The sequence below is a fragment of the Chamaea fasciata genome, unplaced genomic scaffold (genome assembly GCF_029207755.1).
Source record: "Chamaea fasciata isolate MVZ Bird 193981 ecotype frontalis unplaced genomic scaffold, bChaFas1.0.hap1 SCAF_5, whole genome shotgun sequence".
NCBI classification, from domain to species: Eukaryota; Metazoa; Chordata; class Aves; order Passeriformes; family Sylviidae; genus Chamaea; species Chamaea fasciata.
In genome coordinates, this window is record NW_027094090.1 from 1,848,885 (window position 1) to 1,863,195 (window position 14,311).

Consider the following 14,311-nt stretch of genomic DNA (forward strand, 5'->3'; position numbering starts at 1 on the left):
GCAAATAAAGCTGAACTCCTTGCAAATGTTCAAATGAAGAACCGGAATTGCTTCACCAGCGAGCAAAAGGCACATCCAGCCATTTCTTTGTAAAGATGACGCTTTAGACTCTCAGCGGCCAACTTGAGGTCACCTTTTATCACGGAATTATGGAATGGTTTGGGTGGGAAGGGACCTGAAAGATGATTCCACCCCCTGGCATGGCAGGGACACCTCCCACTGTCCCAGGCTGCTCCAAGCCCCAATGTCCAACCTGGCCTTGGACATTCCAGGGATCCAGGGGCAGCCACAGCTGCTCTGGCAATTCCAGCCCAGGCAGGAATTCCTTCCCAAGATCCCACCCATCCCTGCCCTGTGGCAGTGGGAAGCCATTCCCTGTGTCCTGTCCCTCTGTCCCTTGTCCCCAGTCCCTCTGCAGCTCTCCTGGAGCCCCTTCAGGCCCTGGCAGGGTCTCATCCTGCCTGACTAAGGGAAGAACTGGAATAATTTCTAAGCTCTACCACCACTGTCATCCACGTCTCAAGACGCTAAACCAGGCTCTGACGTGGACGAATCCACTGGGAAACCCCAACTCCCCACATTCCACTGACCGTTATCCCAGCTTTGTTATCCCTAGAAGGAACCAGCCTCGGACCACCCCAGCGGAGAGGATTCAAGAAGCAATTCCCGACTGCTGGCAGCAGAAGAGCCAAGCCCAAAGAGCAGCAATTCCCCGCTGGATGTCGCCCTGGGCTGTACCTGTAGGCCAGGGTGCAGGTGTCCTTGTACTCCTGGAGCTTCACGCACACCATGTTGAGGAACTGGTCCGAGTACGCGCTCAGGTCGTGCATGAGGTTCATCAGGTCCTGCACCGTCTTCTCCACGATCACCGTGCTCTGGGGAGGGGAAAAAAGCCCAGGGGTGAGCAGAAGCTCCGTGAATCTTTTATCTCGGCCCTCTCCTGTGGGTTTTTTATCTTCATTTCTTCTTTTAGAGCCGGGATTAAAGCTCGGGAGATGCAGTTCTCGTGTTCGGACTCGGATGTTTATTAATTCTTATCTCTGTTACAGGCTCACAAGCCGTGAGTTCTAGCTAACAAGGTGAAAAATGGCTCTGTCTCTCTTTCCAAGGTCTTTTAAGCACTAATTGTTCAATAACGAGATGACTCCTAAATTATTTTTACTTTTAACCCAATAACCAACCACCCGTGGCCCGCAAAGCGGATTTTTCTACCCAGTTACAGAACACTCCCCAGAGCCACGAAGAAGAAAGAACTCAGCCAACACCCTAAATCCTCCATCTTGCTTTATATATATTACTAGATACTAAAATCTTTTAAATGTAAGTTTTGCACGCTGTGATATCACACACTTCTATTCAAACTCCACGCCCGTTATCCCAATGCTGTCACTCAATTTTTGGAAGCCTTTTCCACGGCCTCGGGTCAAATGCAGTGCTTATTTAAGGGTCAGTGCCTGTCAGCACAGAAAGCCTGAAATTCTCCATGCCCAGGGTTCCAACACTCTCCTGCTTTGCTGGCTGTTGTCACAGATGCAGATGTGTGGCTAATGCTTCCCTGACGCCGAGCAGGGGCTGGAGAGGCTGAATAAAGGAGGGGAAGGAAAAAACCTGGGCAAGAAAAGGAGGGAAGTGGTTTAAAGGTTTAAATATCAGCCTGGGAAGTTTGGATTTCTGAGCCACTTGCTGAAGTCCACCAGGTCTTCCCTTCCTTAGGTGAAACCTCGAAAGGCAAAAATGTGATTTTTAGAGGCGCACACAGCCCAAAGCGCTGCTCCACGTCCTACAGATCCTGGAATTACTGAGGTTGGAAGAGACCTCCCAGAACATCCCAGTCCAACCTTTATCAATCCCCACCTTGCCAACCCCAAACAGAGCCCAGAGTGCCACTGAAAACCCCGAGGAGCAGGTTTGGTTTCTTCCAGCCTGCAGGAGGAATATCCACCATATACCAAACAATGTCCAAGATTCCAACAGCTCCATATGAATTCTGGGATTTCCGAGCCCCCCCCAAGGTGACTTGGCACAGTTTGTATTTATTTTTCCCGCTGTGTTTGATGTTGTTGCTGCAAACAAGACAGAGGGGAGGTCATGGAAGTCCCAGGTCGATATAAATTGAATTATTAACGGTCTCAGTAGAGTGAAGGGTTATTCCTGAACTGCAGCGAAGGAAGATACTGAAGCATTTGGGAACTCTGGCTGATCTGAGAAATTCTGGACTCAAATTGTATGGCAGGGATCCTAGGGATTTGGAAAGAGCCCCCCTTCCTCTGTGCTCATCAGGACGTGAGGAGAAGTTGGTGACTCAGAGCAAAATCTCATCGACCCCCGAATCGCCACCTTGGCCACAGCCCAACTTCCATCTCTCCACTGATTTCCGGATTAAGGCGCGGCAGCATCGCCCTCATCCCTGATCCTGCTCCTCCAGAGCAACCCCTGAGGGACAGGAATTGATTCTGCTCCATTCCCTGACTTGGTAAAAAAGCCCCTTCCAACCTCATCCTCACTGGGAACTCTCCCAAATCCTCGGGATAAGGGTTCCCTGAAGTCTCAGGCATTGCCTGTGCTGTTCCTGCCACGTTCTTGGCTTCCAACTGCAATTGGAGAAAAAATACTCATCCCATTCCATCCCATCCATGGGCAGGGACACTTCCCACTGTCCCAGGCTGCTCCAAGCCCCAATGCCCAGCCTGGCCTTGGACATTCCAGGGATCCAGGGGCAGCCACAGCTGCTCTGGCAATTCCAGCCCAGGCAGGAATTCCTTCCCAAGACCCAGCCCTGCCCTGTGGCAGTGGGAAGCCATTCCCTGTGTCCTGTCCCTGCAGGCCTTGTCCCCAGTCCCTCTGCAGCTCTGCTGGAGCCCCTTGAGGTCCTGGAATATTCTGGAAGCTCTCCCTGGAGCCTTCTCCTCTCCAGGTGAGCACCCCCAGCTCTCCCAGCCTGGATCTCTGGGAACTGAGGGGCTTCAGCCCTGGAGCAGCTCCATGGATTCCTCTGGATTTGCTCCAGAAGCTCCAGGTCCTGCTGCTGTTGTCCCCAGGGCTGGGTCAGCCCTGCAGGTGGGGTCTCACCTGAGCAGAGCCTGATGTGGTTTGGGACTGAAGTCAAGCCCACGATGGGCTGAGAAATGTGGTGAGGGGTTAAAGTCACCACTGATCCCTCAGGAATAAAAAAGATAAGAAAAATCCTCCCTAGCTCACGTAGCAACACACAAGACAAAAGCAATCCCTTTCCTTTTTGTGTGGATAATCACATTTTTCCTTTTCCATTAGGATCTCAGCGGTGGCAGGAGAATGGGGTTTGCAGCAGGACCGTGGTACCAACTGATCTCCTGCACCTTCCCAGGATCTGTCCTGCCGGGAATCCTCATGTGAACCCTGCTGGGTTGGACACAAAACCACACGAGGAGGAGGAATCAAACCTGGCCTTGATCCAGCTCATTTCAATTTATTTTCGTAACTCAGCGTTTGGAGAAAAACACAACAGCAGCAACCAAAAAAACCCACGAGTGGATGTTAAAACGGAAAGCATTGTGGCTTTTGTGGAGTTTTTTTTTTTCCCCGCTTATCTTCCTCGACAACACTAAAATTCCACCAAAGCTCCTGCCAGTATCTGGATTTTAGAATAAAACCCGACTGGTTTAAAGGGAACAGAATGCTACTTGAATGATTTGGGGGGGAAAAAAAAAAAAATCAAAGGGAGAAAAAAAAGGGAATTACCATATGAAAGAAGACACTGCCAAGATACGTAATGGCCATTTCCCTGCGACATCCTAACCTTTCCCAAAGCCCTGCTGCCACCTCTGCAGAGGACACCCTGTCTGAGGAGGCTTTTTTGGGCCAGGCCTGGAGCTTCTGAAAGCCCCCAAAATGAAAGGCAGCTCACACATTATCCCGGAGCCACAACCCCCGTTGCCTCTGCCCCCATCTGGTTTCGTTAGCAGCAAATGGATGTGATCAAAGCTTAATTTTTATGGCGAGGCACTTCAATGGAGCCTATAAAAAAAAAAAACAACAAAACCAAACCACCCCACACTAACAAGGAAGACTCATCCAGGGAACAATATCCAACCCCTCACACCTGAATCCCAACACCACGCCGAGGGGGTGGTTCATTACTCCTCCGGGAAGGTTTTCAAAGAGGCTGAAGGGAGCTAAAAAATAAAAATGAAATCCCTCCTGACGCCCTCCTGTCACTCGGCTGAGGATAAAACAGAGAGAGCGCCGCTGGTTATTAACACTGTGGGGTTTGTCTTTAACGGGGTTTGCAAACATTTGCCATTATCCCTTGATTTGTTCCTTATTCCCAGCTGGGCTGGGGCTTCAGGTGATGTAAAGCAGCTCCAGGGCAGGCAGAATTCCTGCTCTGCCTGCGGGGTGACACGGAACAAGCAGACCTGGAGATTATATTCCAGCAGTTCCTTTTGGGGATTTTAGTATTCCAGCTATTCCTTTGGGATTTCAGCCATTCCTTTGGGATTTCAGAATTCCAGCAGTTGCTTTAGGGTTTCGGTTTTCCAGCAGTTCCTTTGGGATTTCAGCACTTCAGCCATTCCTTGGGGATTTCAGTAATCCAGCCATTCTTTTGGGATTTCAGTATTTTAGCCATTCCTTTGGGAATTCAGTATTCCAGCCGTTCCTTTGGGATTTCAGAATTCCAGCCATTTCTGTGGGATTTCAGCATTTCGCCCATTCCTTCGGGATTTCAGCATTCCAGCCATTCCTTTGAGATTTCAGTGTTCTAGGAGTTCCTTTGGGATTTCAAAATTCAAGCCATTCTTTTGGGATTTCAGCATTCCAGCAATTCCTTTGGGATTTCTGTATTTTAGCCATTCCTTTGGGATCTCAGTATTCCAGCAGTTCCTTTGGGATTTCTGTATTTTAGCCATTCCTTTGGGATTTCAGTATTCCAGCAGTTCCTTTGGGATTTCAGCATTCCAGCAGTTCCTTTGGGATTCTTGCCCAGCAAAGGGGGTTTGAAATGGTTGGAGAAAGGGAGCACTGGAGGTGAAACGAGGCAGCTGGGGGGGTGTTTTTAAGGGTCCCCTAAAAATGCAGTTTCAGGACAATAAAGGAGATTTTCAACAAGTCCTCGACGCGCAGAAATTCAAACCACGAGCTCAAACCTCCAAAACGTTCGGCTTTTCATAGAATCGGAGAACAATTTGGGCTGGAAGAGACCTTAAAGCCCATCCAGTGCCACCCCTGTCACGGGCAGGGACACCTTCCCCTGTCCCAGGTTATTCCAAGCCCCATCCAACCCTCTTTTCCGGGGATGGGAAGTGCACAATTTTATTTTTCTAGCTCCCTGGTGAGGAGCACCTGGATTAGAGGAACAATCTTCCCCCTCAACATTTTTATTATTATTTTTATTTTGTGCAGAAATCACAGCTTTTTTTTTTTTTCCCATGCCTTGGGAGGGACAATCTCCATTCCCTCGCTCCGTTTCCCGGGGGAAAGCAGACAAAAGATGGGAATATCCTGCTCAGAAATGTCTTCACCAAAGCACAGCAGATGGGGGAAGAGACCTTGGCACTGGAAAAGTTGCCCATTTTTCGTTGGTTATTGCCCATCACAGAATATCTCCTTGAGATGCCTTGGCAGAGGAAGGCACCAGATGAGGACAGGACGTGGCTGCCTCACAGGAGAAGGCATTAATTAAAAAAAAATAAAAATTAATAAAGCCTGATCTAATTTTTAAGCTGGAGTTTAGCTGACTCCTCACGATTTTTAAGCACCAAACGGAGCCCAGCTGTAATTAAAGCAGGACAGGAGAGAGGGAAAGTTTTCAAAGCTCTTCAGGCTCAGTGCGGAGCCACAAATCTGGATTTGGGACCATTCCCAAGGGACAAAACTTAAATTCCTTAAGCTCAAATACCTGGCCAGGCTCTGGTGAGCTGATAAATATCAAGTGCTGCCAGTGCCTTGGAGGGCAATGGGAAAGGGAGATGATAGAAATTGGAAATTTTTAGCCCAAATTTCTCCCAAATACCTCATGAGGCCACTGGAAAAACTCTCACTAAATGAGCAGAGTTAGAGATGGGAATCGTTGAAACCTGAAAAGCAGGAGTTTGCCTGGAATTTTGGGATAAATGGGTTGTTTAATTCCCTTTGGTGGCTCTAAAGTAGCCAACAGCAGCCCTGAGGTCACGGCAGTGGGAATGGGAAGAGTTGGATCCATCAGTGCCCTGGGGAGCACACCTGGAGCCCTTTTCCAGCACCAACACTAAAACAAAAGAGAATAGTAAAACAATAAAACAGAGGAATAAAACCAGCCCTGAACCAACTGACTTCATTTTTTTTTTTTTTAGCTATCAGAGGAGAGTCTAAATTCCCTCCTCTGCTGATCAGTGGTTATCCCACGTGGAGTGATAACAGCGTTTTCCCACTTTTCCTTGTGGCACATCCAGGTTTTACAAAGGGCTGGGGTTTTTAGGATGTATCAATCCCATTCAAACCCGCGTTTAGCAGCAAAATCTCTTTTTACAGTCTCGAATCTGATTGCCTGCTTTCCTCCCCCAGCCTTTTTCCAGGAAAATCCATTATTCCACTACCAGTTGTGCCCGTTACTATGGTTATACTACAACTTCGTTTCCCAAATGCTCCTTATTCCAAGGGTTTTTTTCTTTTTCTAACCATAATTCCACCTGTTTCAATGCAGGTGATATTTTAATTTTTACGGGATTTATCCTGAGAGGTCTTAAGATTTAATTCACCCCATGGATGTGAGCCCAGGATCTGCTGGAATTCTCTCTCTGCTTTAAATGTGATGTTGCAGGAGGCAAATGAGTGCACAAACAAGGTCTTGGATAAATCTTATTTACCTGGCACTGTGTGATCCGGGAAAGCTTTGCTCCAGTGAACTGGAATATCGATGAAGAGCAAAGTGTACATTTGTTTAAAAAAAAAAAATAAATAAAAAAGGAGAACGTGAACCATAAAATCTGCTCATTGCTGTATTGCTGTGACCATGCAGGAGAGTTTCCCTCCTCTAAACACTCTGTTCAGTATTTGGGATTTCACAGACTGGGACACAAGGTTAACATTTCCTTGGGCAGCCCTGCACGAGCCCAGTGAACGCAGGATCAGTCAGACACAGTTAAAGCACAGAGAGGGGAGGCTGCCACGAGGGTTTGCAAACTCTGAAAGGATTCAAAACTAAATCAGCAGCTCTGGAATTTCAAATTCAGCCCACAGAGCTAAAACACTCGTGGCTAAAACACTTGAGAGGCCAAATCCCAAACCTTGGGAAGACTGGAGAGGAGGCACAAGGACGGGGTGTGGACAAATGGGGTTTTTCATCATATTCTTTGTTAAATTTGAGATAAACTTGTGCTCCAGGTGGAGCTTTCCTGCAAGGAAAAGCTTCCTTGGAAAGATTTCACGGAATCCTGGAATGGTTTGGGTGGGAAGGGACCTTCAGGATCAGCCAGTCCAACTCCCTGCCATGGGCAGGGACACCCTCCACTATCCCAGGTTGTTCCAAGCCCCAGTGTCCAACCTGGCCTTGGACACTGCCAAAAATTCCCACAGCTGCTCTGGGAATTCCATTCCAGTCCCTCCCCACCCTCTCAGCCAGGAATTCCTCCCCAACAGGAAGGAATTCCCCCTCTGGCAGTGGGAAGCCATTCCCTGTGTCCTGCCCCTCTGTCCCTTGTCCCCAGTCCCTCTGCAGCTCTCCTGGAGCCCCTTCAGGCCCTGGAATGTTCTGGAAGCTCTCCCTGGATCCTTCCCTTCTCCAGGGGAACATTCCCAGCTCTCCCAGCCTGGCTCCATTTCCCTAGTTTCCAATTAAACTGAGTCCCTTCCCACAGAATCCCGGAACCATCCAACCTCTCCCAGCACGGATTCTCATGCAGGACATGGATTTAACCCCTGGGCTGCAGCTCAGCTCTTCCCCTCTGCCCTCACTCTGAAGTGTGATGTTCACTCCCATCACCTTCAGCTCGTTTGTCCCAGCAGAAACGAACTTTGCCACTGTCAAGACAGAAAAATGTGGCTGGATAACTCCACAGGGAAAGTTTTCTCCAAGGAGAAATGCTCCACTCAGCTGCCTGTTCCACGTAGCCCTGAGGACCTGGGCTTGTCTCTCGTGACGCTTTGATATTTGCACAGGAAAAGGTTAAAACCCCTTTGCTTTGTGACCTCCTGAACGCCTGTGACGTTGGAATCCTTTCCAAGCTCCTCCTTTTTACTTCGTTCCAGACTTCCCAGCCAGCCATGAGGAGATCCAGCAGATGGGAGCTGAAGCTGGATCACAGCAGAGCAGAAACGAGCTCTGCATTTCTTAATTAACCACAGGAACAGCTGGAGGTGTGCTGGATTCTCCATCTCTGACAGGCTCAAAATCCAGCCCAGGTGCTTTCCTGGGAGAGTCGCCGAATTCCCAACGGAATTGTGGACTTGGTGAGGAAATTACTGGGTGGAGAAATCCCTGGGTGAACTTTGCTGGCTGATTGTGCTGCAGATCCGGTGAATCGATTCTGATTTTGAGCTCGAATTCCACAGCAAAAGACAGCCAAGTTATCCTTAAAAACCCCAATCCAACAAAAACAGGTGAGCTCTGACCTTGGAATATTTAAAAGTGGCGGCATTTTATTCTCCAGCACCAGCAAAGTGAATCTGTCCACCCAAAACGCACCAGAACTGATCAAATCTCCTGAATTCCCTACAAAACAGGAATTCTCAGCACAGCAACTCCAGCCGGGTGCTTCCCAGCATCCCAAAAAAAGGGTTGGATCTCAGCAGGATCAAGGTGAAGGTTGGAAAAGACCTCTCAGATCACTGAGTCCAACCATCAGCCATGGCCACCAACAAACCACGTCCCCAAGTGCCACCTCCACACATTTGAACATTTCCAAGGATGGGGACTCCATCACTTCCCTGGGCAGCTGTTCCAGTGCTGGACAATCCGAGAATTCCCTGCCAAGGTGGTCTCAGTACCTCCAAAAATCCCATCTGGACTGGAAATATCCACGTGAGGAGATGCCCTTCCACAATCTTCAAACCAATAAATCCCTGATCCCAGCTTCGCTACAAACTTAAAATCAAGGAATAGGAAAATTGCCGCTTGGACGAGGGTTTTCTTTCATTTATTCCCATTTCATGTGCAGTGCAGAGGGAAGGGAAAATTTGGTTGGACACGGGGGGAGGTTTGTGACAGCCCCAACTTCCAGCCCTGGCATTATTCCCTCACTTGAGACACCCGAAATCCTCCTGGAATGATCCAGCAGCCGCGGCATAATCAGGAATATCAGTGCCCAGGCAGGGAGATGGACGGGGTAATTTAATTGGTCTTTTGTATCTCTTCCCTCCTCTGATCCCGCTGAGTTCTGGAGCTATTATTAAAGGCATTTTTTAAGGTATTTTAATTTACTCCTCCAAATGGATTCCCATCCATTCACTCCCACCAAGTGAATGTTGTCAGGGACATTAGTGGGGTGATAAAATAGCTGCAGCTTCCCGCTGCTTTTAATGTGTTACATCCACCAGAAAAGTCATTAGCTCTTAGCCTTTAATACACCCTCTGCACTGCTGCAGAACTGTTTATCACTTAAAAGTGCCAGCACAGGCCAGGCTCTCCCTTTATTAATCAATATACATTTGTGCAGGGAAAAAAAAGGGACTCGCAGCCAGTGATTCCCAGCCCGGTTTGTGCTGCAGGAGCTGAAAAAAAAAAACCCAAACCCCACCATCCCTGACATTTTCATCCCCATCCCTGAATATTCCTAGAAGTGGCTTTTACTCAGGGTTTTTTTTTTTTTTTTACACAGCTCCCCCAATTACAGGTGAGCTTGGTGGCAAGGTGACAAATTTATTTCACCGATGGTGAGTGGCAGCTTTCCCTCTCCTTTGTCATCCCTGCTCTAGAACATCATTAGCAGCTGCACCACGGCACAAACGGAACGTGGAGCACGGAATTAATGATGCTTGGGAGCAGAGAAGTCCGTTTGGGAGCTCGTTTTTAATAAATGTTTTCATACAAGCTGGCCCAGTTTGGAGAATAAAACCCCTCAGTGTTATTCTTTATGTGCTCTGAGATCTCTCTCTCTCTCTCTTTCTTTTTTTTCTTCGGTCTCGAAGCTCCAGTATTTAAAATATATTTATCTGTTTTAAAAATGTCTTGCTGGAGATGGTGAGTATGAATGTTCAGTGGTGCTCCTGGAAAGACACAGCGACCACGGCAAAGGCAGCTGGATGACGCGAAACCGAAAGAAATTTGGGAAAAAATGGATTGGGAAGGGTTTAGAAGGGCTGAGCTCCCACGATAAAATGTTGTTGTGCCCCTGGATTGGTGCTGTCCAGTGTAAAGGCTGTAATTATGGTCTAAATTCAACAAAATTGATGAAAATGCCAAGAGATCACCGGAAAACAAAGGGTGAAATCCAGGAATGAGGGGTAAAAGCTTAAGAGGGATCCTGAGCTAGACCAGGCTGAGATCCTGGGCTCACAAAGATGTCAATTCACTGAAATTAGAAGGCAATTCGTCAGATTTTGGCATAAGAGTCTAAAAGTCTCATTTGTAGGCGTGAGAGAACGCAGAGCGACCAGGCCAGTGTCGCCAGCGGGTTTTGGTATAGGGGGGAGATCCCAAAAGACACTCAGACCTCACCTTTCAGCACCAAAATTCACCTTTCAGCACCAAAATTCACATTTCTGTCTCACTCTTCGTTAACCCTACGCTAATTAACGTGATGAAGAATTCTTTGTTCATCAAAGCAATCCCTGGCAAACATGGGGAGAGAGCAGAGGCCCTTGCTATGGATTCATCCCTCTGAGGCATCCCAAAGGACACCACGGCTGGCAGTTAAATTCACTTCTGGTTTATTTTCTGTGGGTTGATTTTATGCAGGGTTAAGGCTGGTCTTAAAAATAAACGAGAAAGATATTCCCAAGGGGAATTTCCACCCCAATTTCCACACAAGAAGCCAGAGGTGGCCAGAGGGTGAGAGTTTGGTCCTTCAGGTGCTTCTCAACAGAATGGGCAAGATTTTCCACATTTCCATTAGAACATTCCAGTGCTGGAATGCAATTTATACATAAAACCATTGGAAAGGAGAGGAATTCTTAGGAAAAGGATAGGAAGGAGAAAAATTTTTCCCTCAGATCATTCGTTCAGCAGGACTTGAATTTCAATATTTTATGGCACAGGCCAGTGCTGGAACAACTGAACTCCAAGACAAGCACGACATGGGAATTCCCAATCTCCATCTCCCTTGATTCCAAAGAATTTCAAACAAATCCAGTGCTGGGATGGAGCAATCCCAAGGCAACTCCAGATAGAACCTGAGCAGAGCTGAGGGCTCCTCCCAGGAATGATTCAAAAAGCGAAACCACTTGGAAATGGGAGGTGATGGACCCAAGGTCTCCACACAAGAACAGAACTCAAATATCCTCAATCCCACCAAATTTTAATTTCACGGGACACTTGGCATTATGCGGAGCTTCCCAAGCTGGAAGCTGCAAAGAGAATTGCCTCGTGTCCTGCGAAATGAAACATTACAAAAAAAAATCTGGAATTTCGCTTATTGTTTTGGTTTACTACTTTTTGCATGACAAAACAAAATAACAAAAAAACAAAAACCAAAAACCACGAGAAACCAAAATATGAAACAAACAAACTAACCCCCCCCAAAACAACCACACACACAGAGAAAAACAACCCCCAAAAAACCCTAAAACCCCACAAAAACCAACCAACCAAAAAAAAAAAAAACTCGACCAAAAAAATCCCCTCAAAACAAACAAGAAAATACTGCATTTTTGCATGATGGCAGGAGCAGGGGTCGAATTGACCAATCTAAGGGTGATTCAGGGGGACCTTTCCACATCCTAAAAGGGAAAATCCAGCCTGAAGTGCTGCCCCCAAAAAGCAGAAGACGGGAGAAAACTCAGGGAAGCCGCACGTGCCGGCACCACCGGTGATTTATTCCATAAATTCAGCCTTGTGCTCTGCACATCAAAGCCCGAGGAGATCACAGCTCTGTCCCTGGATGTCTCCAAAGGATTATTTGGAAATTCCTCACGCGTGGAGGCTGCTCCCAGGCTCCCACAGCTCGTGTTAACATGGAATTCATCAAACCACAGTGACCACCCCGAACCCCTGGAGATGTGGGAATGACAACCTTGGAGATGGGGAGATTGGAGAACAGGCAACTCCAGCCTTTGATTCCTGCCAGGAGAAGCAGGAATTACAAGAGATCCGTGGGCTGGGAGCAAAATCGGGATATTTTTAACCCGCTGTTTTCTCCTTCTGTTGTCTCTTCTTGCCTCAGGCCCCACCTGGTGACAGGTCCAAGGGTGGGGCCATTCCCAAAGGAAGGAGGAGCCATGGTGTGAGGATGAGAGCTCTAGTCGTGGATCCTAATTTCTGGAAGTGGGAATGGATTTGGAAAATGCCAGAGGCCTGCAGGGCACTTTCCCTTCCAGAATGACCTTCTCCACTAGGAAAGCTCGGCCACACCAGTTTAAACCAGTGTGGAAATGGGATCACTTGGACTTGTGGGGGACTCTCCATCCCTGGAGGCATCCAAGGAAGGAGTGGATGTGGCACTCAGTGCTCTGGGCTGGGGACAAGGTGGGGATTGGCCACAGGTTGGACTTGATGGTCTTGGAGGGCTTTTCCAATCTCAGGGATTCTGTGATTTTCTGGGAATCTCACAGATGGGACACAGATACTGCCAAAGCAATCCCAGAATGATCTGGGGTCGAAGGAACCTTCAAGTCCATCCAAGTGCCACCACATCCATGGGCAGTGACACCTTCCACCATCCCAGGGTGTTCCAAGCCCCAATGTCCAGCCTGGCCTTGGACACTTCCAGGGATCCAGGGGCAGCCAAACTGCTCTGGGAATTCCATCCCAGCCAGGAATGCCTTCCCAAGATCCCATCCAGCCTTGCCCTGTGGCAGTGGGAAGCCATTCCCTGTGTCCTGTCCCTCCATCCCTTGTAGTAAATTTAAATCCTGAATCCCACATCAAGGACACCACTGCTTCCCTCAGATCCCAACTATTTTTATCACGATTTTCCCAAAGATCTGCCCAATAATCCAAAAAACCGAACCAAAATGAAGCAAAAAATTACCCAGCTGCACTTCACAGTTTCCTACACTAAGCACTGAGCATTTCCACTCCCTGAGCTGCTGGGAAGAAGTAAAAATAACTAAAGGAGCTACTCAGCATTTTATCCACCACCTGCTCCTAACTCAGGATTTCTGTCACCGCAAAGCCCCATGCGACGGCAAAACCCCACTCCCAAAATCCAGCAAAAGAGCAGCGGGGAGAAGTTGTCTTCCCCCCCGCCCCAAAAAAATCACATTTTAGGAGGAAAAAAGAATAAAAGACATCAAATTGTGAAGTGAAAAACCCACCGGGTCAGCTCGTTAGTGGGAGACGTCTGATAACGGCGGCGCTGCCGTTGTTCAATCCCCAGGAATAACGAGCAATCCCTCTTGGAAAACAGGCTGGATGAGGCCATGGATCTTCCCTTCCCACATGGAATTTGTGCATCATTTCCTGACAGAGCCATCTCCCCTTCCCAGCAGCCAGAGCAGCTCCGAGAGGCCTCCCAGGCAGTTATGGATGGCGGGGAAGGAACGCTTTGTTTTATCGCCCGTTGTTTTCCCGGGGCTAACGACTGTCCTGCGGATAAATCCATGCAGGCATTCAGTGGGAAGAGGAGGGAGCCAAACTCGGCTGGGATGGAGCCATCCACACAAAACATTCATCTATTAACCAAACAGCAGCGCTTCCAAACCCAGCGGGGTCACGGCGGAGCCCTGCTGGGAAGCAGGAATTAACTCGGAGCGGAGATCGTTTGTCTCTGGAATGTTGTCGTATTTGTTGTCATATTTGTTGTCATATTCACGGATGGATTCCAGGCTTTTATTGGGAAGGCAGGTGGCACTCAAGATCGCTCATGGGAGAGCCCTTGGAATGCGAAGAGAGCCGAGGAGAAATTGATCTCCCGCGGATGGAATGGCGGGAATTCATCTCCGATGTTGTTGCGATTAACGGCAGCAAATTTCACTCGGTTTCACACAGAGGGAGCGAACTGGAGTGGCTCAGTTACTACCAGGTTACTACTCAGTTACTACCAGGATACTACTCGGTAACTGCTAGCTCAGGTTTTTGTTTTAAACCTATGTAGAAAAAACATTTCCCGTCTTATCCAGAAAAACACACGGCCAGGCCTGATGGGGAACGTGGATCAAACAGTGGAAATGTTGGAGAAATGGGATGATCATCCCTTTTGGGGTCTGTACAGCACAGGAAACAGACAATTTGGGTCCATCACTGGGCCAGAAAAAAGGGATT

The 14,311-nt window shown here is 48.2% G+C and overlaps 1 protein-coding gene across 2 annotated transcripts in view; it reads right to left on the reverse strand.

Annotated features, from left to right (window-relative positions):
- Window positions 1–14,311, reverse strand: part of EXOC4 (exocyst complex component 4) — a 305,007-nt gene that overhangs the window by 51,736 nt on the left and 238,960 nt on the right. For both annotated transcript variants that reach the window (XM_066182652.1, XM_066182653.1), the window contains exon 12: window positions 739–875. In XM_066182652.1, the coding sequence (XP_066038749.1) occupies window positions 739–875 (137 nt within the window). The remainder of the gene's footprint in view (window positions 1–738; window positions 876–14,311) is intronic.